The sequence below is a fragment of the Paroedura picta genome, chromosome 5 (assembly GCF_049243985.1).
Source record: "Paroedura picta isolate Pp20150507F chromosome 5, Ppicta_v3.0, whole genome shotgun sequence".
NCBI classification, from domain to species: domain Eukaryota; kingdom Metazoa; phylum Chordata; class Lepidosauria; order Squamata; family Gekkonidae; genus Paroedura; species Paroedura picta.
In genome coordinates, this window is record NC_135373.1 from 29,184,593 (window position 1) to 29,207,751 (window position 23,159).

The 23,159-nt window shown below is 49.0% G+C and overlaps 1 protein-coding gene across 5 annotated transcripts in view; it reads left to right on the forward strand.

The window, feature by feature from the left end:
* Window positions 1-835: 835 nt before the first annotated feature.
* GRAMD1A (GRAM domain containing 1A) overlaps window positions 836-23,159 on the forward strand; it is a 105,192-nt gene continuing 82,868 nt past the window's right edge. For 2 of the 5 annotated variants that reach the window (XM_077336962.1, XM_077336963.1), the window contains exons 1-2: window positions 836-1,063; window positions 11,940-12,023. In XM_077336962.1, coding sequence (XP_077193077.1) covers window positions 1,056-1,063; window positions 11,940-12,023 — 92 coding nt within the window. In that variant the 5' untranslated portion in view covers window positions 836-1,055. The remainder of the gene's footprint in view (window positions 1,064-11,939; window positions 12,024-23,159) is intronic. The other 3 variants (XM_077336966.1, XM_077336967.1, XM_077336965.1) reach the window with 2 other exon arrangements.

The following is a 23,159-nucleotide window of genomic DNA, read 5'->3' on the forward strand; positions in this document are numbered from 1 at the left end:
TTCTGATCCCACTGTGAAAAGCATGCTTTCATTCCCCTGATGCTCCCTAAGACAGTAAAATCAGACTCCAGTGGCACCTTTAAGACCAACAATGATTTATTCAAGGCGTGAGCTTTCGAGTGCAAGCACTCTTCCTCAGACGATGAACTTGTTATCTCCCCTTTCCCCTCCAGCCTATCAAAATGTTCTGTGAAACTTGAAAGCTTGCATAGGTTGTTGGTCTTCATAAAGGAATGTTCCCTCTTAATTCCCCCTGCCCCCCATCTCCTTCCTCTAGGGCTGGGGGGAGGAAAGAAGAGAGGTCGGATGGAACCAACTTGGCCAGCAGCCCCCTTCCATTCCTACTCTAGCCCTCCTCACCCTGCTCCGGAACCCAGCAGAATCTGGTTCCTCCATCGACTTCCTTATCCAGAAAGCAGCCACCGGGAGACGTTCTCCTTGTCTCCCCTCCGAACACGCAAACCTGACTAGGAGTTCTGGGGAACTCTAAAAGTTTGCACCCTTGCTTCCTGTTTATGGGAGTAGGAAGGGGCTGATGGGAATCTTGGCCAACACCGGCCGCCGCCTGCTTTCCTCGGGGGGGGGGGGCGGGCTGAACCGAGGAAAACTCCCCTTTCCCAAGCCCACATCCCGCGAGCACCCGGCCTGCCGAGGAGCCCTGGGCAACCCGCAAGCTTGCGCCGTTCCTCCTAAAACACAAGCCGCTCCACCGCGGCTCGCTGCTCTCGCTCGGAGGCGCCCCCTACACTCCCCCCGGCATCTTAATTTGGGGAGGGGGGGCCTCCGGCGTCCTCCCCCTCCCCCGGCGTCCCTCCCCTGGCCCCTCCCCTCCGGCTGCGCTGCCGCACGGCGGAGGCGCCGGGGGTGCGCGCCGCAAAAGGGGCGGCCGCCGCCGCCGAGGAAGGAAGAGAGCAAGAGGGCGGGGGAAGCGGGGCCTGCCTCTCCTTCCTCTTCCTCCGCGCGCCAGCAGGGCCGCCGGCCGGGCCAGCGCTCGCCTCTCCATCCATCCCGGCCGGGCGGGGAAGGAACGGGGAGCCGCTCGCCTGCGCCCGGCTATGTTCGAGTAAGGAGACGCGCTGCCTGGGGGGACGGGGGCGCATGGTGAGGTCCGGGCTGGCTGGCTGGCTGGCCGGGCAAGGGGGGAGAACGGAGCGGGATGGGGTAGAAGGGACCTCGCCTGCCCGTCCCTCGGTCCCGTTTCCCTCCCGCGGTGGCATCCCAAAGGGCAGCCGTCCTCGGAGGTCGCTCGTCCCCCTCCTGGGCTTCGCATCTGGCGCTGGGGAGAGGGAGGGACAAAGGATGGAGAGAGGAAGCCGGGAGGGAGGAGAGAGGAGGGAGGGCTGTGTGCATGCATGCATGCATGCATGCATGCATGCATGCTTGCTTGCTTGCTTGCTTGCATGCCCATTTGCATGAGGGGGGTGTCTTTGCAAAAGCGGGGCTCGTGGGTCTTGCTTGCGAAAAAGAAGGCAGGGCAGGGGAGTGAGGGGAGCTTGCATCCTCTGGCGACGGGAGGGTGGCGCGAGTGTGCCCGAGAAGGGGGTGCGTGCTCTTTTTATAATATAATTATAATAAACCTTAAAAATCCGGAGAACGGAGCCGGGTTCTCGTGCCCTCGGCTGCCTTGCTACAGGTGTGCCTGCCGTGACGTCATTCGCGTGGTCTTCCTCGCTGCCTTTGTTCCGCAGAGGGGGGGGGGGGAAGATGGCCAGGGTGGCAGGAGAGCCAAAGGAGACTCAGCAGAGCTGCTGTCCCCTATTGATCCTTTCCCCATTGGGACAGGGGAAGGAGCTGGGGGGGGAGAACTGTGGTGGGTGCACCCATTTGCTGGACGGCCAGTTGTGTGGGGTGACCCACAGGCCCGCTGGCCCACACGTGGCTCCTCTCTGGTGCTGAGGGAAGTCAACACGCCTGAGATGTGTTGACAGCAGGCCTGGCCAGGCGGTGGATTCGTGTGGTTCTTTATGTTTTGTTTGGCTGCATCGGTTTCATCTTGGGAGCGTTTTTTAAGCAGAAAATGGTGGTAGGCATTAGAATAATGAGATTCCCTGGAGGGGCTTGTGAAGATGTTTGAGGTTTTAAATATTTGGCTGTGGAAAACAGCAAAGCCAATGATTTTTTTTGGGGGGGAGGGGAAAGAAGCTCGGGCAACAAATAATTGTGTTAAGTGTTCCGGTTGTGCTTGAAAGCTCCATCTTACGAGGATCAGAGTCACAATAATGAATGATAGGGAGAAGATCTCTCTGTCCTTGTTGTTGTTAGGTGCAAAGTGGTGTCCGACCCATCGCGACCCCATGGACAATGATCCTCCAGGCCTTCCTGTCCTCTACCATTCCCTGGAGTCCATTTAAGTTTGCACCAACTGCTTCAGTGACTCCATCCAGCCACGTCATTCTCTGTCGTCCCCTTCTTCTTTTGCCCTCAATCGCTCCCAGCATTAGGCTCTTCTCCAGGGAGTCCATCCTTCTCATGAGGTGGCCAAAGTATTTGAGTTTCATCTTCAGGATCTGGCCTTCTAGGGAGCAGTCAGGGTTGATCTCCTCTAGGACTGACCGCAAGAGTCTTCTCCAGCACCAGAGTTCAAAAACCTCAATTCTTTGACGCTCAGCCTTCCTTATGGCCCAACTTTCACAGCCATACATTGCAACTGGGAATACCATAGCCTTGACTGGATGCACTTTCGTTGGCAGGGTGATGTTGCTGCTTTTTAGGATGCTGTCTAGATTTGCCATAGCTTTCCTCCCCAAGAGCAAGTGTCTTTTAATTTCTTTGCTGCAGTCCCCATCTGCAATTATCTTGGAGTCCAGGAAAATAAACTCTGTCACTACCTCCATTTCTTCCCCATCTATTTGCCAGGAATTGAGAGGGCCGGATGCCATGATCCTTGTTTTCTTGATGCTGAGTTTCAAGCCAACTTTTGCACTCTCCTCCTTCACCCCCATCAAGAGGCTCTTTAGTTCCTCTTTGCTTTCTGCCATTAGAGTGGTATCATCTGCATATCTGAGGTTGTTGATATTTCTCCCTGCAATCTTGATCCCAATTTGTGACTCCTCTAACCCCGCCTTTCTCATGATGTGCTCCGCATACAAGTAGAATAGGCAAGGCGACAATATAGTCACCAACATTTGGTCTCAATGCGGATTTATGATGGAGTTCGCGTGATTCTGACCACAGGATGCTTCTGGCGAACTACTGATTCCTTAAGTGAGTCAGACTTTGTTGTCAAGAAATCCCGTCTTCATCCACCCGATGGGTGCAAAAAAGTGTTTTTTGATTCTGTTGAGCGTTATCCCTTCAGTGTAAAGGAAGTACTGTGCGGGTTAATCTCCCACACATCACATTCCTTCTGCAGGTCCCGTCCATGTTACAGAAAACCCATGGGGGTGACCTCTTTGCTTCTTTGCCGTGAATCTCAAGTTCTATCCACAGGAAAATGCATGGGAGGATCTGGGCATGCTATGAATCTCCATGCTGCCATGGAAACTTAGGCCAATCGCACACACTCAGCCCAATCTACCTCACAGGGTTGTTGTCAAGATAAAATGGAGGCGAGGAGAACAACGGAGCTGCTGCGAGCCCCCAGTGGGCAGAAAATTGGGCCTGGCTTATAAATTAAGCTAATCGATCAATCAGTCAATCCATCCATGCTACATATCAACCTGTTTCTAGTTACCGCCTCTCCCTTGTGTCCCAGAGGGCACCCCCTCCCAGGTTTCGACTGGCCTTTTAGGGAGAGATCTCGGCCCATCACACCATGAGCCCCAGAGTGCTCCAGTTGTGTTGTTTGGTTCAGGTCGCTTTTAGACAGCTAGCCAGCCACATGGTGCCTGTGTGGCTTCTGTGGAGCTTGTTCGAAGAACCCAAGTGTATGCGTGGGAGTCTATCACAGAGAAGAAGCAATGTTTCCTGGCATAGCATGGATTCCGTGGGCAAGAGTCAAGTGACTGCCTCCTTAACCCACACGCGTGAGTCATCTCCAGCGGCATGGTGGCTGCTGGTAGAGCTGGGGCTGAGGGGCACATCGGAACAAAACCAGCCTGAGATGAGCTCTGGGATGCCCTGCGCTGTTGCAGTGACCCACACATGACCCGAGAGCTGTGCCCTGGTGGCATCTCCTGGGCTCTGCACAGCTTCCTTGGTGCCCTTTAAACTAGTGCTGTCCCAAATTATCACTTGGCTTGCTCGTAAGTGTTGGGCGGGCCCTGGAGTGCAGTAGGTGGTTTTGGAAACCGTCCTGCAAAGCGTTGAGGAAATGCTCAGGGTGGCCGGCTATCTCTGTGCCTCCCTGCTTTTGTATGTTCCATGTGGAGAAGAGCTGTGATATTGGATCACACAGGAGCCAGACATCCGGCTTCCTCAGCCCCCAGAATCTCGGTAGCATCCTCTCCATCTGGTTTACGGCTACAAATGCAGCCCGTGTGCATTGCAAGGTCCCCTGATCTGAATTCCCAGCCTCCTACCTGTGGGACTGAACTGTCGTCACTCTCTCTTTGCTGACCTCCTTGCCCCACCTCCGCTAGCCCCAGACCTTCATTTCCTGTGGCAGCCTCTCCATCTGCAGAAACTCCGACCTTTTCCTGCCTGTAGAAACTGAAGTCCACGTGGCGAGGGTTCCATCAACCAGTCAGGAGGGGAACTGGGTCGCTGAATGCCACGCCAAGGTCAGCTCTTGGGCAAGAGAAGCTCTGGCACATTAGAATGTCAGCAGCGTAGCGGCCGTGACCACACACAGCACAGGAAGAAGAGGAGCATGGAGAACATGGTGCCTGCTTTTGGCTTCTCCTTATGACCTCAGCTTTCAGTAGCTGGAGGTAATTCTCTAACCCTGGGGTAGTCAAACTGGCCCTCCAGATGTCCATGGACTACAATACCCAGGAGCCCCTGCCAGCGAATGCTGGCAGGGGCTCCTGGGAATTGTAGTCCATGGACATCTGGAGGGCCGCAGTTTGACTACCCCTGCTCTAACCCTTCACATGTTTGTTATTTTTTTTCTACTTTAAAGCTTAGGATTTCAAAGTGGGGATGGGAGAAAGCGTCAGAGGGATAGGAGTGAGCTGAAGTCATCTATGAGATGTTTTGGAAGATGCAAGAGGTGCCCTGTTGGGTCAGACCAGTGGTCGATCTAGCCCAGCCTCCTGTTTCACACAGTGACCAAACGTTTGTCCTGGAAAGCCGGTAAGCAGGGCATGGGGTCCGACACATTCCTCTGACTTTGCCCCCCTAGGCCTGGTATCTAAGGTTTCCTGCTTCTGGATGTGAAGATTTCCTTAAGTTACAGTGGCTACTAGCCACTGATGGATCTCTCTTCCATCGCTATATTAAAACTTATCTCACGTTCCTTTATTTATTTACTAGGAGCCAAGCCCATTGCATTCAGGAATACAATGGGCGCTAGATTTGGGGGGTGGGGTGGAAGAACTGTGCAGACAGCCTCCCCTTTCCCCCAGGACCTGGAAAGGCTGCAGGCAGCTGTTAGGGAACTCACCAGCAGGGGCAGCTGTCATGCAGCAGGGATCTGCAGCCTCCGAGCCTCAGAGAGAAGTGGAAGGAGGAGGGGGTGGTCAGGGGCGGGGGACGGAAGGCAATTGGCTGGCTACTGGACAGACAGGCAAGCCAGTTGGAGGAGGAGGCACTAAGGGGCGGGACAGTGGCACTTAAGCCACGAGACACGCTCCTCCAAGGCCTTACCAGAAATATTAAGTGGAACATTTATTATTGTATTTAAATTTAAATACCAGCCTCCCTTGTGGTTCAGGGCAGTTTACATTTGAACTTGTGATCCAATACAAAGAAAAACATCATGATTGTGAGCATATAACAGTACTATTGGCATAACATTGAACAGTAGAGCATTTAACATTTTTAATGGTTAACACATGATCGGTTCTTCATTTGCAGGGTACAGTTTGTGGTGGAGGGGACCTCTAGGGGCTCTAGTTCAGTCAAGTAGGTTCATTGGCCTTGACCAAAGGCTTGGCGGAAGAGCTGCAGATTGCAGGCCCTGCAGAATTGTTTTAGTTCTGTCAGGGCCCTAATTTCTTCTGGGGCTCATTTGCCAAATGAGGGCCAGGACGGAGAAAGCCCTGGCCCTGGTCAAGGCCAGACAAGCTTCCCTGGGGCCAGGGATCACCAGCTTGTTGTTGTTTATAGAGCGTGGTGCTCTCTGGGGGGCATCGGTAGAGTGGTGGTCCCTTAGGTACTCAAGCCCCAGCCCGTGTATGGCAGCGGTAGTCAAACTGTGGCCCTCCAGATGTCCATGGACTACAATTCCCATGAGCCCCTGCCAGCAAATGCCCCTGGTGTATGGCCTTGAAGGTATTTACCAGTGCCTTAAGCCTGATCCGATATTCAGCTGGTAACCAGTGCAGCTGTTGGATCATGGGCCGGATGTGGGCCTTCCAAGGTGTTCTCATAAGGACCCTGGCTTATGCATTCTGCACCAATTGTAGTTTCCGGATCAGGGATAAGAGTAGACCCCCACAGAGTGAGTTGCAGAAATCTAGCCTATAGGTGGATTTGCTTGGATCAATGTGGCTAGGTGCTCCGGAGCCAGGTAGGGCGCTAGTAGGTTGGCTTGGTGCAGGTGGAAGAATGCTAGTTGTGCTACTCTGGTGACCTGTTCCTCCATGGACAGGGAAGTGTCAAAGATAGCACCCATGTTTCTGCTTACAATATTAGTTAAGCACATTTTTAAATGTAAAAGAGCAAGCCCCAAATCTCCTCTCAAAAACATCCAATATTTATTGGATATTCATAATTATTATTTATTAAGAAAATTGTATCTCATCTTTCTTTGTGGTTCAAGGCTGCTTATGATAATAAACACATTTCCAGTTTAAAACAAAAAATAGCAACCCATAAATCTCCCTTCCGTTAAAAACCCCCAATGTTTATTGAATATTCTTTATTAATACATGTGTATCTCACCTTTTTTTGTTGTTCAAGGCTGCTTACAGTAATAAACACCTTTTCAATTTTAAACCAAACCTAAAATAGAAACCCCCAAATCTACCTCCCTTAAAAGAATATCCTGTATTTATTGGATATTTATTATTATTAATACTATCAAAACATTTACAGTTTGCCTTTCTTAGTGGTTCAAGGCTGCTTGCATTAATAATAGTTAAACACATAAAATAGCTAGCCCCCCACCCCCACCCCCCAAATATTGAACACCAGGCTTCATAGGACCTTATGCATTTTTACTGCTTGACATTTGTATACTGGCATGATTTGTATACTGGCATGATTTCCTGGTTTGGTGTGTATCCAACCTTTGCTTGAAGACTGCCAGTGAGGGGGAGCTCACCACCTCCTTAGGCAGCCTATTCCACTGCTGAACTACTCTGACTGTGACAATTATTTTCCTGATATCTAGCCTATATCATTGTACTTGTATTTTAAACCCAGAGCCTCTTGTGGCGCAGAGTGTTAAGGCAGCCGTCTGAAAGCTTTGACCATGAGGCTGGGAGTTCGATCCCAGCAGCCGGCTCAAGGTTGACTCAGCCTTCCATCCTTCCGAGGTCGGTAAAATGAGTACCCAGCTTGCTGGGGGGTTAACGGTAATGACTGGGGAAGGCACTGGCAAACCACCCCGTATTGAGTCTGCCATGAAAACGCTAGAGGGCGTCACCCCAAGGGTCAGACATGACTCGGTGCTTGCACAGGGGATACCTTTACCTTTACCTTTACCTATTTTAAACCCATTACTGCGCGTCCTTTCCTCTGCAGCCAACGGAAACAGCATCCTGCCCTCGTCCAAGTGACAACCTTTCAAATACTTAAAGAGGGCTATCATGTCCCCTCTCAACCTCCTTTTCTCCAGGTTGAACATTCCCAAGTCCCTCAACCTATCTTCATAGGGCTTGGACCAAGCTCCCCCAACCTTTCCTCGTACATCTTAGTCTCCTAAACCCTCACCATCTTTGTTGCCCTCCTCTGGACACGCTCCAGTTTGTCTACATCCCTCTTCAACTGGGGTGCCCAAAAACAACACAGTATGGATCAGACCGATTATCTCTCTAGTCCAGCATCCTGTTGCATTCAATGGCCGGTCAGATGTTCCCATAAGACCTACAAACATGAAGCTGTCTTATGCTGGATCAGGAAAGCAAAAGAAACGATGAACCATTTCTCTTGCTTTGCGATATTGTTTTTGTGTTCTATAGTGCTTCTGATAGATTGGATCATCATTGGTTCATCAAGGTCAGTATGGTCTACTCAAACTAGCACTGGCTCTTCAGTGTCTCAGGTGGGGTCTTTCACATCACCTGATCCTTTAAGCTGGAGATGCTAGGGATTGAACCTGAGACCTGCATACCAAGCAAGTGCTCTACACCGAGACATATCCCTTCCCCCATACATTGATATTCAGAAGGCCACTTTCTCTGAACATGGAGGATCCTTTTAGTGACTAAGAACATCGATAACTTCCTGCATTAACCTCTAACCCCTTCTTTCAAGTCATATATATTTGAAAGTAGCCATCGCTAAATGGATCTCAAATCATTTAGAGCAGCTGTCCCCTACCCCCAGTCCGGGGCCCGGTCCCAGTCCGTGGATCAGTCGGTATCAGGCAAGGCTCCTCCTCATCCTCCTCCCCAGCTGCTGCCTTGGGGGCTGCCCTGCCACTCTGCTTCCGGCTCACCTTTGGTGCTCTCCAGCGGCCGCCATGGCTGGGGCTTCCCCTCGGCATGGCATTGCGCAGCTGCTGCTGGCAGCGCCCCCTGGTGCGGGAAAGCAAGCAGAGCAGGGGCTCAGGCAGCGGTGACGTCCCTCGGCAAAAGACTACCCCCCCCCCCCGGCCTCAGTAAAATTGTCAAGCGTTGTCCGGTTCCCGGTGATAAAAAGGTTGGGGACCACTGATTCTCGGATGGTTTCCGGTTCCCTTTCACCTAGGCCAGTGATTCTCCACCTTCCTAATGCCGCAACCCTTTAATCCAGTTCCTCATGTTGTGGTGACCCCCAACCATAACATTACGCAAGGGTTCTTTCACAGACATTAAACCGAAACGGACCAATGGCGTGAAGATCCATTGTTCATGATTGTATATAAATTGTTTTTTCCCCGGGGTTTCTCAGATCGGTTCTGCCTCTTGTCCCATCATGCCGATCTTGCTCTTTTCCGCTGCTCCAGACAGACAAACGCTCTATCTCGATCTACCCGGCAAGGCTGTTGTGTAGATGGCGACCTCCCTCCCCCGGCCAAGCTGCTTGCCCTGCTGCGACCCCTGTGAAAGGGTCATTCAACCCCAGGTTTAGAACCACTGATTTAGACAGTTTTACAATTAGGCAAACATAAGATCACAGGGGATACATGCAAGATACAGCCTTCAGTATTGCAACCTGAAATGTCTGCTTTTCTCTCTTCTGTCTTAAAAATTGTGTACTGTCTTACCCAATGAAGAGTTCTAGTGAATTCAAAAGCTTGCACAATGTTTCAGGTCAATTTGGTTTTCTCATAAAAAGGCATTAGACGGATTTCCTTCTTGTTTTAAGAGAACGTCTCCTGGGGGCAAGACGATTCAGCTCTTCTTCCCAGAAGGAGATGGTCAAGGGGATTTCTGGCCAAGGAAGCAATATGTTTATATCATCCACTCATTGATATCCTGCTTTTCACCCCCATGGTGACGCACAGTGGCTCACATTGGACTCCCCTAGGCAGGTTAGGCTTAGAATGTGTAACCCAGCAAGCTCAGATAGCAGGATGAGAAGGTGCACCCAGGATTCTCAGATCCTAGCCCAGTACTTTAGCCACCTTCCCATTCTGACTCTCAGGGCATTTAAGAATTTTGAGAATGTCGATTCTTAAAATGTCTTTGGCAAACTTTGAATGACCGGGCAATTAGAGTGAGTAAGGACTGTGGTGCATTGTGAGTCCTGTAGTTACTGTGACCTGGATAGGCTCTGGCGGGTTTTTTCCCTCTCTCCTCTGCTGCCTGGGCTAGTTCCAGAACCCTCTTTTGTACCAGTTTCTTGACCTGTTCTTCGCTCTTTAATGCCTGGCGCTTCCTGTAGTAGTATGCCACTTGACTGCAGAAGAGCAAGATGAGGGTCTTTCTGATGGCCAGGGCTCTGCACTCGCAGAATGTTGTAGGTAGAAATCTCTTCTCTCTTCCATGGGTGCTTTGAAGAAGACGATGAGTTGGTTTTTATATAAAGAAGAAGAAGAGTTGGTTCTTATATGCCACTTTTCTCTACCAGACTGAGTCTCAAAGTGGCTTACATTCGCCTTCCCTTGGTTCTCCCCACAACAGACACCCTGTGAGGGAGGTGAGGCCAAGCTTTCTCAGTGCTGTGGAGAGCCCAAGGTCACCCAGCTGGCTGCATGTGGGGGAGCGGGGAATCAAACTTGGCTTGCCAGATTAGAAGTCCTTGCATGTAACCACTACACCACGCTGGTTCTCCTGGATGCTGGCTCCTGACTTCTCACGCTGGATTTAACGGTGAGATGCCTCTTTCTCAAAGCCCGAGGCCAGATTAGGAAAAACGAGCCTTGGTCCCCGCATTCCCAAATGGAACTTTGAACCTTAGTTTATCCTCCCTCCAGATTTCTGCTGCACCTTTGTCAAAGTGCACCAGGAATCTTTCCCGCCCCATCAAACATCCAATAAGTGTCAACTCATCGAATTTTATGGTTGCAGACCTGTGACTCATACAGGTACATTCTGCAGGGAGCCCACTTGGATGCTGCATAATCAAGAAAACATCCTTCCCTTCTGATCTGTTCCTTAATTGGCCTTTGGGTGTTCCTTATTCCCCTAAAAGGAGCCTCAACAATCTAGTTTCAACCAAGCAGGGTCGGCCACAGTGCGCAGTATTTGGATGGGGGACCACAGATGAAATCTGGGGGTCCTACATGGAGGCAGACTGCAGCCGTTTACCTCTGCTCATCTCTTGCCTTGAACTCCCTGTGGTTGGGGTCCCCATGAGTTAACTTGTGACTTAACACTGCATTCTCCCTCTCTATTTGCTTCCTGCATGGCTGTGCATCCTGTGTGATGAGAGATCCATCCTCCTCATAAGTAATCCCACTCTTCTCCCCCCCACTCCTCAGCACTGTAATAGGAGAGGAGTCATAGCGTTGAATTGTCGGACTATCTGAAATGATGCAAACGTTTCTTCCTCTGTTAGATATAGTTGTGGTTAAGGCTCTTAGTTATCAGATGAGGGGTGTGTGTGTGTTTTCCTGTGTTGGAGTCCATTTACAGGGAAGAAAGAGCTGACTCAGTGAGGCGTGGGTATTCCCAGTAAGAAACCGTTGGGGCTGTTTGGCGCAATCATTTCTTCAAAGTCTGGCTCTCTGATAAGGCTCAGAAATACTTCACAGAGGAGGAAATAGGGTCAAGTGAGGTAGTGGGCGGAAAGCCATGTGGTCGTCCCCCTCCTCGCCTGCTTTCTTCTCAGCATTTCAGTGTTTATTCTGCCAGACCGTCCCTATAGGAAGACTTTATTTATATCAGGGGTAGTCAAACTGCGGCCCTCCAGATGTCCATGGACTACAATTCCCAGGAGCCCCTGCCAGCGAATGCTGGCAGGGGCTTCTGGGAATTGTAGTCCATGGACATCTGGAGGGCCGTAGTTTGACTACCCCTGATTTATATCATAAAGCCTCAACCAGGGCTTGTTTGGTCCAGGCGGAATGAGCTCCCAGCAGACCCTGTTGGAGCTCACTCACTTCCTGAGGACCTGCAAAATGCAAAACTCTTCCACCAGGCATTTGGGACATCTAAGACCCCCACCCTTAACACTCTCCCCTGTAACGCCTAGTTCTGACAGTTAATTTGGGAGGGCAATGTGGAAGAGGCCTGGATATAAAGGACACGGGTGTTGTTTTAGATATTCTAATCGGTTTCAATTGTGTTGTTTTAAATAACGGTTGGGCCGAAAGGGGCACTTATATATCAAATAAATGAAATATCCTGCCTTTTCTCCCCAAGGTGGACCCAAAGTGGCTTACACATCATTCTTCTCTCCTCTGCTTTATCCTCACAACAGCCCTGTGAGGTAGGTGCGGCTGAGAGGTAGGTACGACCAAGGCCTCCAGGCAAGCTTCCATGGCAGAGTGGGGATTTGAACCTGGATTTCCAGGATGCTAGTATGACACTTTAACCACTGCTGTACCACACTGGCTGTCTTCTGTTATTGTATAGAAACATATATAGGCAACTGATTCCTTCTGGATCGTTGGCCCATTTTTTCTGCCTTCATGGTTGAAACAAGAAAAAATAGACGTTTTTTTATTCTGCCTGCCTTGTGAATCCTTATGCACCCTGACTTAAGTGACAGCTTGGTATTGTGGTTAAAAAGCAATGGCCTCTAATTTGGAGAACTGGGTTTGATTCCCCCCTCCTCCTACACATGCAACCAAGTGGGATGACCTTGGGTAGTCACAGTTCTCTCAGAGCTCTCTCAGCCTCACCTGTGGAGAGAGGAAGGTTAAGTGATTCTAAACTGCTTTGAGACTCCTTAGGGTAGTAGAAAGACAGGGTACAAAAAACAGCTGCTTCACTGTAAGCTAAATATGAGCAATGTGATGCGGCGGTAAAGAAAGCAAATGCAGTCTTGAGCTGTACCAAAAGAGGCATCACATCAAAATCACAAGATGTCATAGTCCCAGTGTATACCGAATTGGTCAGACCCCACCTGGAGTACTGTGTGCAGTTCTGAAAGGGTGCAGAAGAGAGCGATGAGATTGATCCAGGGCCTGGGGACCAAGGCTGAGGGACTTGGGGATGTTCAGCCTGTAGAAGAGGAGGTTGAGAAAGGACAGGATTGCTGTCTTTAAGCATTTGAAAGGTTGTCACTTGGAGGAGGGCAGGGAAAGCAAATACAAAAGTTAGTCTTGTAGCAGCTCAAAAGCAACCATTTAATGTGGCATAAGCTTTCATAGACTGGAATGCTCTTGGTTCCACATGAAGAGAGAAAGCAATATAAACAACGGGGCCAAAAAGCTTTGAAATGCAACAAGTCCAGTTTGTGACATTTGTTCCCTGTTCCCCATGCTTACAGATAAGCACAGAGGTCACTACTGCAACCCTGGTAGTATGTGACAGAGAAAACTCTGGTCACAACTGAGAGCGAAAAGAAAAATCAAATTTACTGATAATTTTAGATTGGCAATTTAATTTCGGAGTCTCCCTTTGATGCTCTTTTGCTGAAGAACGGTAACTGTCAGTTCAGCGGCAGAGCGTCTTGGAAGATTGAAATGTTCCCCTTCTGCTTGCTGAATGTTTCTGTTTTTGAGATTTGTGATCGTGCATTCTTTTACCTATGTAGCCAGCTGAAGGGCATTTTCAGCACCTGGTAGCATATCTTGTCTTGGAAGGGAATGCTCAGGTCTGATTCCCATGTTCCTTGTTGAGAGCATGCTTTTGGATGTCTGATAAATTGTGAATAACTGAATTGTAACAGATTTGTGTATCATGTCACAGCTGACATACAGCAGCTTGATATGGTTTTCAAGGCAAGAGAATAACAGAGGTGGTTTGCTATCGCTTGCCTCTGGATAGTGACTCTGGTCTTCCTTGGTGGTTTCCGATCCAAATACTAACCAGAGATAGAATCATAGAATCATAGAGTTGGAAAGGACCTCCTGGGTCATCTAGAAGAAGAAGAAGAGTTGGTTCTTATATGCCGCTTTTCCCTACCCGAAGGAGGCTCAAAGGGGCTTACAGTCGCCTTCCCTTTCCTCTCCCCACAACAGACACCCTGTGGGGTGGGTGAGGCTGAGAGAGCGCTGATATCACTGCTCGGTCTGAACAGCTTTATCAGTGCCGTGGTGAGCCCAAGGTCACCCAGCTGGTTGCATGTGGGGGAGCGCAGAATCGAACCTGCCATGCCAGATTAGAAGCCCGCACTCCTAACCACTACATCAAACTGGCTCTCTATTCCTGCATTATGCCCCCTGCACTATGCAGGACACTCACAACCCTATTGCTCATTCACTGTAACCTGCTACCCCCCATGAACCTTCAGAGAATCAGCCTCTTCGTCAGATGGCTATCCAGCCTCTGTTTAAAAACCTCCAAAGATGGGAGAACCCACCACCTCCCAAGGAAGCCTGTTCCACTGAGAGACTGCTCCAACTGTCAGAGACTTCTTCCGGATGTTTAGACACTGTTTTTACAGTGCCGTGCTATGCCTATTAGGCTTGCCATTGTCCAGGTGGGACCTGGAGATTAGGAAAAGATCTCCAGTTGGTAAGAGATCAGTTCCCCTGGAGAAAATGGCTACTTTGAAGGGTAGATCCCATGGGATTAAACCCTGCCCTCCTTAGGCTCTGCTCTTTCCAGGTATTTCCCAGACCATAGTTTTGTAACCCTTGTTACATCCCACAAATCCATTCCATTAATTAATTCATTCATTCACTCATTCACATAGAAAATGTGTATGCTGTCTCTCCAGGCCTGCCGGAGGCAGCGGGCCAAAACGAACAAAACCAAGCGGACAGACGAGAAAAACAAATCACACCAATAAAAACATGTCGATAAAAAAATCCCAGGGAGTAGCGTAAATCCATCCCACTGGGCTGATCAAAACAATGCCAGTAAAAACAGACAAACAAAAAAAAAAATCAGGTTTGGGCATAAAAACAGGGGCAGCAGAGCAGTCCAAAATGATACTGAAATTTTCTGGCTAGGCAGAGGCCCCAAAAGCTGCTTAGAACATGGAACTCCTTGGGCTTAGAAGAGTAGAACTCTGCTTTGGATGGCCTACACCAGGGGTAGTCAAACTGCGGCCCTCCAGATGTCCACGGACTACAATTCCCAGGAGCCCCCTGCCAGCATCCGCTGGCAGGGGGCTCCTGGGAATTGTAGTCCGTGGACATCTGGAGGGCCGCAGTTTGACTACCCCTGGCCTACACACTGATAGCCCAAGTGACAGGAAAGAAATAAAGAAATCTGTATACATATCCTTTAGTGGAGGAGAATTATGCAAGACACTTGGGTCCCCGCTAGGGAAGAAGGCAGGGTATATACAAAGTAAATAAATTCTGTCCTGTTGATTTGTGGCAGCATCGGGCAGGACCGTGGCTCAGAGGCAAACCTCAGGGGTTGTCTGCAGATGGTACCTACCATGTCCAGTTAGTGGGATTGCAATGTTCAGGAACCAGTTGGGAGGGGAGGAACATGTTATCCTGTCGCTGGTCTAAACATTCCAGTTCTCTTATAAAGTAAGCTCAGAGGAAGAACCTAATGTGAAATGGTTAAATTGGAATTCACTAACAAGTTCATGACCATGTCAAACTTGGCTAGAGCTTAATAAGGACCTGAGATTCCTAACTCACCACAGTTGATATTTTTTCTTCATATTTCATCCCTTAAACACAATCATTGCTTCACTTATACTCCCCGTGATTTCCTATTGTATCTGCGAATCTCAGTTCATTTAGTACTAGACACCCATTACCTGTCTAACTAGGTGTGCTCTCCCTCCTTGGAGTGACTGGAATACTGTTTAGATTGGTCTTGAAGATATTTGTAACATCTGTCCCCCTTCTGTTGAGTATATCATGCTGGCAGAGTTTGAATATGCAGAGCAAGTACAGCACCAGGCTGAATAAAGAATAAAATAGTTTTATTTATGAAGTGAAACAACTGTCTATAGAAAAAGAGAGATACCTAACTATCTAGCTAGCTGATGTCTGCAGTCATTCTTCTGGTCAACTGTTTTGGGGGGCACGCAAGGAGGAAGGATGCTCAAAAAGCAGGAAGTAAACTGAGCCAATCAGAATGCTGGGGGAGATCATTTGAAAATCATCAGGAAGTTTGTTTCCTATCTATGCTAAATATATTTCTCCTCTGATGCCCCCTGCAGGAAACCCTTTATATTCTGCTCAATTATGCACTCTGCAGATCTTGCATATTCCAACATATTAGGAGGGAAGGAGGGCTGGTGTGCAGTTTGGGGCGCTCTGTCTGTCTGTCTGTCTGTCTCTCCCTCCTTCTCCGCCGCAGTAGGAGTGGTTCTCTGTGTCTCTGTCAGCAGCTTGGTGCAGCTCTCTCAGTGTCTCCCTGTGCCTCCCTCTCAGGAGCGGTAGGAGGGAATGAGGGCTCGTGTACGGTCTGGCAGGGCTCTGTGCGTCTCTCGTATGTCTGAGAGGAACGTGGCTAGCGTCCAGGGAGGGAGGACGGGAGCTGTAGGGGCAGGGCCAATCAGGGTGCAGCCAGCGTTGCTGGCTGCACCCTGATTGGGCCTATTCCATCTTGGACAGCTGGACACGTTTCCACCCCTAAGGCTGTTTCACAAATATATAGAGGAACCGTGGATAAGGACTAGTAGTAAAGCCTGTTGAATGCTGTAATACTATGGGCACTAGCTCATGGCTTGGTGTGGGTTTAGTGCCTCACTTGAAAGCTGGCAACCCTAAGGGGAGGTCTCTCTGTGCACAACAGTCCTGACCCAAGTCATGTTCAAGCATACCTAGGAAGTGTGGAATTCCAGAACATGAATCTTTACCTATCTGGCAACCTTACCTCCTCTCTGCAGTGTTTTCTTGACCTTGCAGTGTTTGGGTGGCTGCTTAGGCATTATACCCTTTTGAGCCCCCACTTTCAAACCTCAAGGAATATTTCCAACCCAGGGGTAGCCAACCTCCAGGTGTGGCCTGGAGATCTCCTGGAATTACTGTTCATCTCCAGACTATAACGATCAGATCTCCAGGTAGAAATGGCTGTTTTGGAGGATGGACTCTGGGGCATGGTGCCCTTTTGAAGCCCTACTTCCAAACCTTCTTTTCACTGGGCTCAGCTAGCACAGTCTGTTGCTTGGCTGGTGATGTCTGCCCTTCTGAAGCCTGAGGCCTACTGCTGGCAACTGCAGTTCCTGTTGTTGTCATCTTTTCCCTCTTAATAAAACAGTAAGGGGTGTTGGGGTGGGCTCAGTCCATGATGAGGAAGGGCAACAATTGGTCCCATGGTCCTGGACTGACAAGCGGAGGGGCCAGTTGGAAGGCGCGAAGCGCCTTCCGATTGGCCCCTCACCAGGACAGACCAAAATTCCATCCAGCCAGGGGAAATCTGGAGAAATGGCTGCCAGCCTGCTCCTGACCACCAAAGGGAGAGGAGGTCAGTAGGGCTGCCAAGGGGGATGAGAACAGAGGCTGTGCCAGCCCTTTTCGCCCCAAGGCTGTCCTAACTGTCAAGTCCAACTGTAAATTGCCTCAGAACCCTGACAGAGCTGGCAGGAGGCTGCAGAGTGCTCCCCCTCCCCCCCTTTAGGTCTGCTGCGAAGGAGCCTCTGACAGCCCCTGACTGAGGCCTTTCCAAGAGCAACGCAGGGGAGTCTGAGGGCCTTCCTTTTAAGGGGGGGGGGAGACTTTCCCCTTCTGCCAAACAGTTGCCGGACAGGGAGGCCACAGAAAAGCCCCTTCTCACTTTAAATACTGCTCTGACCGGAGGTTAGACACAGCCGAGCCATGTGTCTTTCTTCTTTGCAACTCTGCGTTATTCTGCAGATTAAACTGTTTTTTTTGTCTCCTGTTTCATATGCACAACAACCCTGTGCAGTAGGCCTCAAGTCTTTCAATTCAATAACAACAACCTGTGTGGGAGGCCTTAAATGTTTCCTCTCTACCACAACCCTCTCCAAAGTAGCCCTTTCTGCCTGGGGAGCTCATCTTTATACTCTGCAGGTGAGCTGTAATTCCAGGAGCTCTCCAGGCCATACCTGTAGGTTGGCTACCCCTGGGTTGGAAATATTCCTGGAGGTTTGGAGGTGGGACTTCAAAATCATAGAATGCCTCAGAGTCCAGCCTTCAAAATAGCCATTTTTGCCTGCAGTTGGTAGGGAGTGGTGCAGGAGTGTCCCTCCTGGGCTATGGGTTATGGCCAGCCCTTATCAGCAACTGTTTGTATTCTGGGGCGCAGACAGGGAGACCAGCATCAGTCCTGTGAGTCTGGAAAGTGCAGGAAGATCTAAATAAATACTTACAGCTTGAAACTGTAAATAGTGAGAGGGAGAGGAAGGGAAGATGATTGGAAAATGCTTTGAGACACCTTAGGCCTGTTGGGTCACTGCAGCCCATTCCCAGTTCTCTCAAACCTCTCACAGCCCCACATACCTCACAGGTTGACTATTGTGGAGAGACGGATGGAAAAGGTGTTTATAAACTGCTTTGAGACTCCTTGGGTAGTAAGCAATAGCGTAGTAAGCAATAGGGTACAAAAATCCATTCATGAAAGAAGCATGTGGGCACATAACATTTTATCAACAGTGAAAAATGGAAAAGGAACAGGGTGGACAGCTGTGTACTGTGACTACCCCATGTGTATTAGGGCAGAGGGGCATTTCGGTGTCTGTGACCTAATTCACACAAGAAGGGAAATCACACAGAACTGGGGGGAATTGGTTGCCATGTAATCTTCCCCTAAGAAGAGTCTCCAGTCTGATTTTCCCTTCACATATCTGAAGACATGGCTCTGGAAAGCTCATCTGTAACCACTATGCCACAATTCCCAAAGGTCAGTCTTCTCCCACACTCAACGAACATTCCAAACCACAGTTTCTTGACACCCATATCTCCACACCCATACCCTCATTTGCCACCACACCACCACAACCTCCCACACAACACACACATTCAACCCCATGCCCTTACAGACTGGACAACTCTTCCCCTTCCTCTTCCCACTGCCAAGCTCTAGCGCCCGTTGTATTCTTGGATACAACGGGCTTTGCCCCTAGTTGCCTAATAAAACCCAATTCTCCCAAAGTCTCACTGTCTACTTTCCTGTAAACCGCTTGTATGTGAACTCCCAAGCTAACTCCACTTGAAAGTTTGGGCCCCTAATGCCTTTTGTTTCATAGATCCTTCATGGCAAATACTAATTTTTATTTATCAGGTCAGGCTTGAGCAAAGTCACTCCATTTCCTATGTCTCTCCAGCCAGTTGCTTGTTCCCCATTTACAAGTACAGGGTCTAAATATTCCTTTTGTTTTAGATATTCCTGCACTTTCCAGACTGTGGGTTGTTATGTCTTTCTCCTTCTAGGTCAGGAGGACAGCTTGGTGGGTGTTTCCCATTTCTCCTCGAGGGAGGCAGGACTAAATTGAACTTCCAGTCTCCCACTGGGGAACATCCTTCCTGCCTGTTCTTCCTGCCTCGAGTGGGAGAACAGCTCTGACTAGGCGTCTCTTGCTGTTCTTTACTTTCTCTTTCTAATTTTACTTATTTTCTCATTAATTCGTCTTCCTGCTCCTCCCCATTTCTGCCTCTCAGTTCTGGCTGCGCTCTGATTGAGCGGCACAGGGGGGAAGGGCCATGCGATGCCCCAGAGTGCCTGCAGCTTCGGCCCAACACAGCCTGAAATGGCAGCAAGCAGGTGGATGACAGCTTCTTGTCGGAGGACGAGCAGCGGGTGTCTTCTGTCCCCGAAGGGCCAGTAGAGCCCAGGGATGTCATTTAAAAATTATTATTTATCAAATTTCTAGCCTGCCACTCCCACGAAGGCTCGTGGCGGGTTACTATGCATAAAATCCCCAATAAAATCACCCCTAAAATATAATAAATGCAACATAGTCCACACAGATCCAAGAAATACCAGGCGGAAATAACATTAAACCTCACCTTCTATCAACTCCGGAGGAGGACGTAGGTGATTACGCCGCCAGCAGAATAACTTAAGAGGGGGGTCTAGATCAGGGGTAGTCAACCTGTGATCCTCCAGATGTCCATGGACTACAATTCCCATGAGCCCCTGCCAGCGTTTGTTGGCAGGGGCTCATGGGAATTGTAGTCCATGGACATCTGGAGGACCACAGGTTGACTACCCCTGGTCTAGATCTTCCTTAACATGCCGGCCTCAACTATGGCGGTGGCATGAGATGGCATGGCGGCATGAGGCGCTATGGTGCAAGTATTGGCTAAGGAGCATGGACAGCGCTCCAATTTCTAAAGCTACCATCAGCCGTGACGCTTCCCTCCAAGCCGTCTGACTCTGGGGCTATGGGAGAGGGATAGGATTCGGATGGCTGTCCCCATTGCTCCCAAAGGAAGTTTGATCCGGAGGGGCTTCATTCCACTGGCACATGAGGTTCCTTGGATCCCACCGAACTTGGTAATGTTGCGGCCATCTTGATTTGCCATCCGAATTTTTTGTACTTGGGAAAACTTCTATACAAGCTGTAACAGTGAAGTTTTGCAGGCAGCACATGACCTTGCTTACCAGGGCTACTTGTTAGAATTCTTGAACTTCCTCTCCTGCAACAGGTCCCAGGGGCATTGGGAGACTATCCCCCAAGGGCAATCCAAGGGCAAAGGTGGTGTACTAAGGCAGCCTAAAGGCCAGCACATTATGCCCCTAAACATTCCAGTACCTCTGAGGAGGTTGTGGGAGAACAGAGAGAGAGAGAGAGAAGAGGGAGAGTTCTTTTTTACTAACGAGAAGCAGATTTCCCAGCAGAGTGATTCTTTCAATGTTGAGGACATTTGGTTCCCCTTGGAATAGATCTCTCTCTATTTGAAATTAAGGCATTCAGGTTCCAAGGAACTCCCTGCCAGGCAGACAAGGAAGTGTGATGGCCCTAAAGGATATGGGAAAACGCCTTTCTTAATTATAATAAATAATAATAAAAACAACACATTTCCCATGCCTGAGCCCTCTGAAGGGAAGGACAGAGCTGAATGGGAAAGACCTTATGATAACGCAGTTCCCTTTATTAAGAGAACATCTACACCAGGGGTAGTCAAACTGCGGCCCTCCAGATGTCCATGGACTACAGTTCCCAGGAGCCCCTGCCAACGAATGCTTGCAGGGGCTCCTGGGAATTGTAGTCCATGGACATCTGGAGGGCCGCAGTTGACTACCCCTGATCTACACTCTCTGACTATGCTGAGTATGTTCCAGGTGCCAGCCAGCGATGGGCCAGTGCATGCTCTTTGGTCTTCGAGATTTTTCTGAGGATAGAGAAGGATATCTCAGGGTCCTATCCTGTCACAGGGATAGCGGCAGGGCAAGCAGATTGGCTGGAGGGGGGGCGCCATCCACACACAACCTTGCAGGGTAGATCGAGATAGAGCATGGTGGGACAAGAGGCAGAACTGAACTGAGAAACCCTGGGGAAAATTCCAATGTATATACAATCATGAACAATGGATCGTCACGCCATTGGTCAGTTTTGGTTTAATTTCTGTGAAAAAACACTGGTATAGTTTTATGGTTGGGGGTCACCACAACATGTGGAACTGTGTTAAAGGGTCGCGGCATTAGGGAGGTGGAGAACCGCTGTGTTAGAGGCTCCCTTCACAGCAGGCCTGAAGGGAAGAGGAGGGTGCAGAATCCTGAGCATGAGCAGCCATTGGCCCTGCGGGGACGATATTCCACGAATAGGAGGCTTCGGAACTTTCAGCATTGGCCGCCATTTTATGTATATAGATAGCTCCTGGAATCCTGTTCCATTGTGCTGTTGCAGACTAACCAGTCGACCCATCTGGAATTATCATGCCCACAAGGGGTTGTTTACAGGCAAAGGATGGATACTGCGGGAACTACAGTATTATGGCCAGACTGGAACTCATACAGATCAGAAGGTTGCTTTTGGCTTGCATGGTTTAAGTGCAGATCGTGGGGTGGGATTTTGCATTTCATACTCGCAGTAGATGCGATATAGAACTTGACCTTATAGATTTTTGTTGTTTCTGAGGTGTTAACCATAGAGCCAGGGTGTCATCATGGTTAGAGTGTTGGACTAGTCTTGAGGAGACCCAGGTTCGAATTCACCACTCTGCCCTGGAAGTTTGTTAGATGATCTTGGGCCAGTCACGCACTCTTAGCCTAGTTTACTTTACAGGGTTGTTGCGAAGTTAAAGTGGAGGAGAGGAGAACAATGCAAGCAGCTTGGGATCTCCATTGGTGGGTGACCTTGGGCCAACCTAACCTACCTCACAGGGTTGTTTTGAAAGCAAAATGGAGAAGTGGAGACTGATGCAAGCTGCTTTGAATCTACATTGGGGAGAAAGGTGGCATAGTACATAAAATAAATAAACTTTGTATTTCCTTTGCCCAAATGGCTCTGCAAACAAGACAGCTAGGGGAGCTGTGTTGTTCAGAAATGCTGCATGCTGTTGCTGTCTTTGGGACTTTACTACTTCAGTGTGCAAGTGCCTCTCTGGAAGGCATTTTTTATAAAGGGTTTACAGTAAAATAGGATTGTTCGGGCGATTGCTCTTATAAATAGAATAGAATTGTCATTTATTGCCCTGGTTATTGTATGCCATGCCTTGTTTTTCTGGCACTGCCTTTTAATTCTTGTAAATCACTGATTTGTACTGTTTGCAGAAGGTCAGTATGTCATAGGCTATTTTGTATTGCACAGTCTTTCTAATTTACCAATCCACCTTGTGTCTTACTGAGAAAGATGGATTCTAAATTGTCAGTCAACTGTATACACCCCATCAAATATCTGAAAACAGACTGGCAAGGAGCAACTGTTGTATAGTGATGTCACATGACCTTGGGCCCATCATTCTTTCTCAGCCTAACTGTGTGTGTTGTGAGGACAAAAGGGCTTGTGTGTGTATACCAGGGCACGGAAGGTATATGAACTCCTTGGAGGAACAGTAGGGTAAAGTTGTAATGGTAGAGAGAAAAGATGTCTCAGTGTCACATGGGAAAAGGAGTATGCAAATTAAAAACACACAATAGTTTCCATGATGACAAATTCACATTATTTTCACACTGGGCAAACTTCGGAATGTGCCAAAAATACTTTTTAAGGCTGCATTAGGGCTGCCAGCTTCCAGGTGGATGAAAAATACAGAAAACTGCGAGAAGTAAAATAACGAAAATCATTTAACGTCCTACTTTTCCAGAAAAATGAACAGCAGAGTCAAAAATAAAGATCAAACCTAGAACTAGCAGGACTCAGTAAGAGCGCCATTTCTGTTCCAGAATGCAGATTTGAGAATTGAAGCGTTCCTTCTCAAAAGTAAAGCTTCACAATTGAACAGCATCCGGTATAAAACTGGTTTCAAATGAGTTCTTCATCAGAATCTGTTGCTCAGACATCTGCGCAATTCGGAAGAAGGATGTTTCTCAATAAGCACTTGAACCTGTCTAGCAACAGATTCTGATGAAGAATTGCACTTTAATGATATCTCACTGAAGTCCCTGACCTCCCCAGGGTCCATCCTTAAAAATCCAGGAGTTTTCCAACTT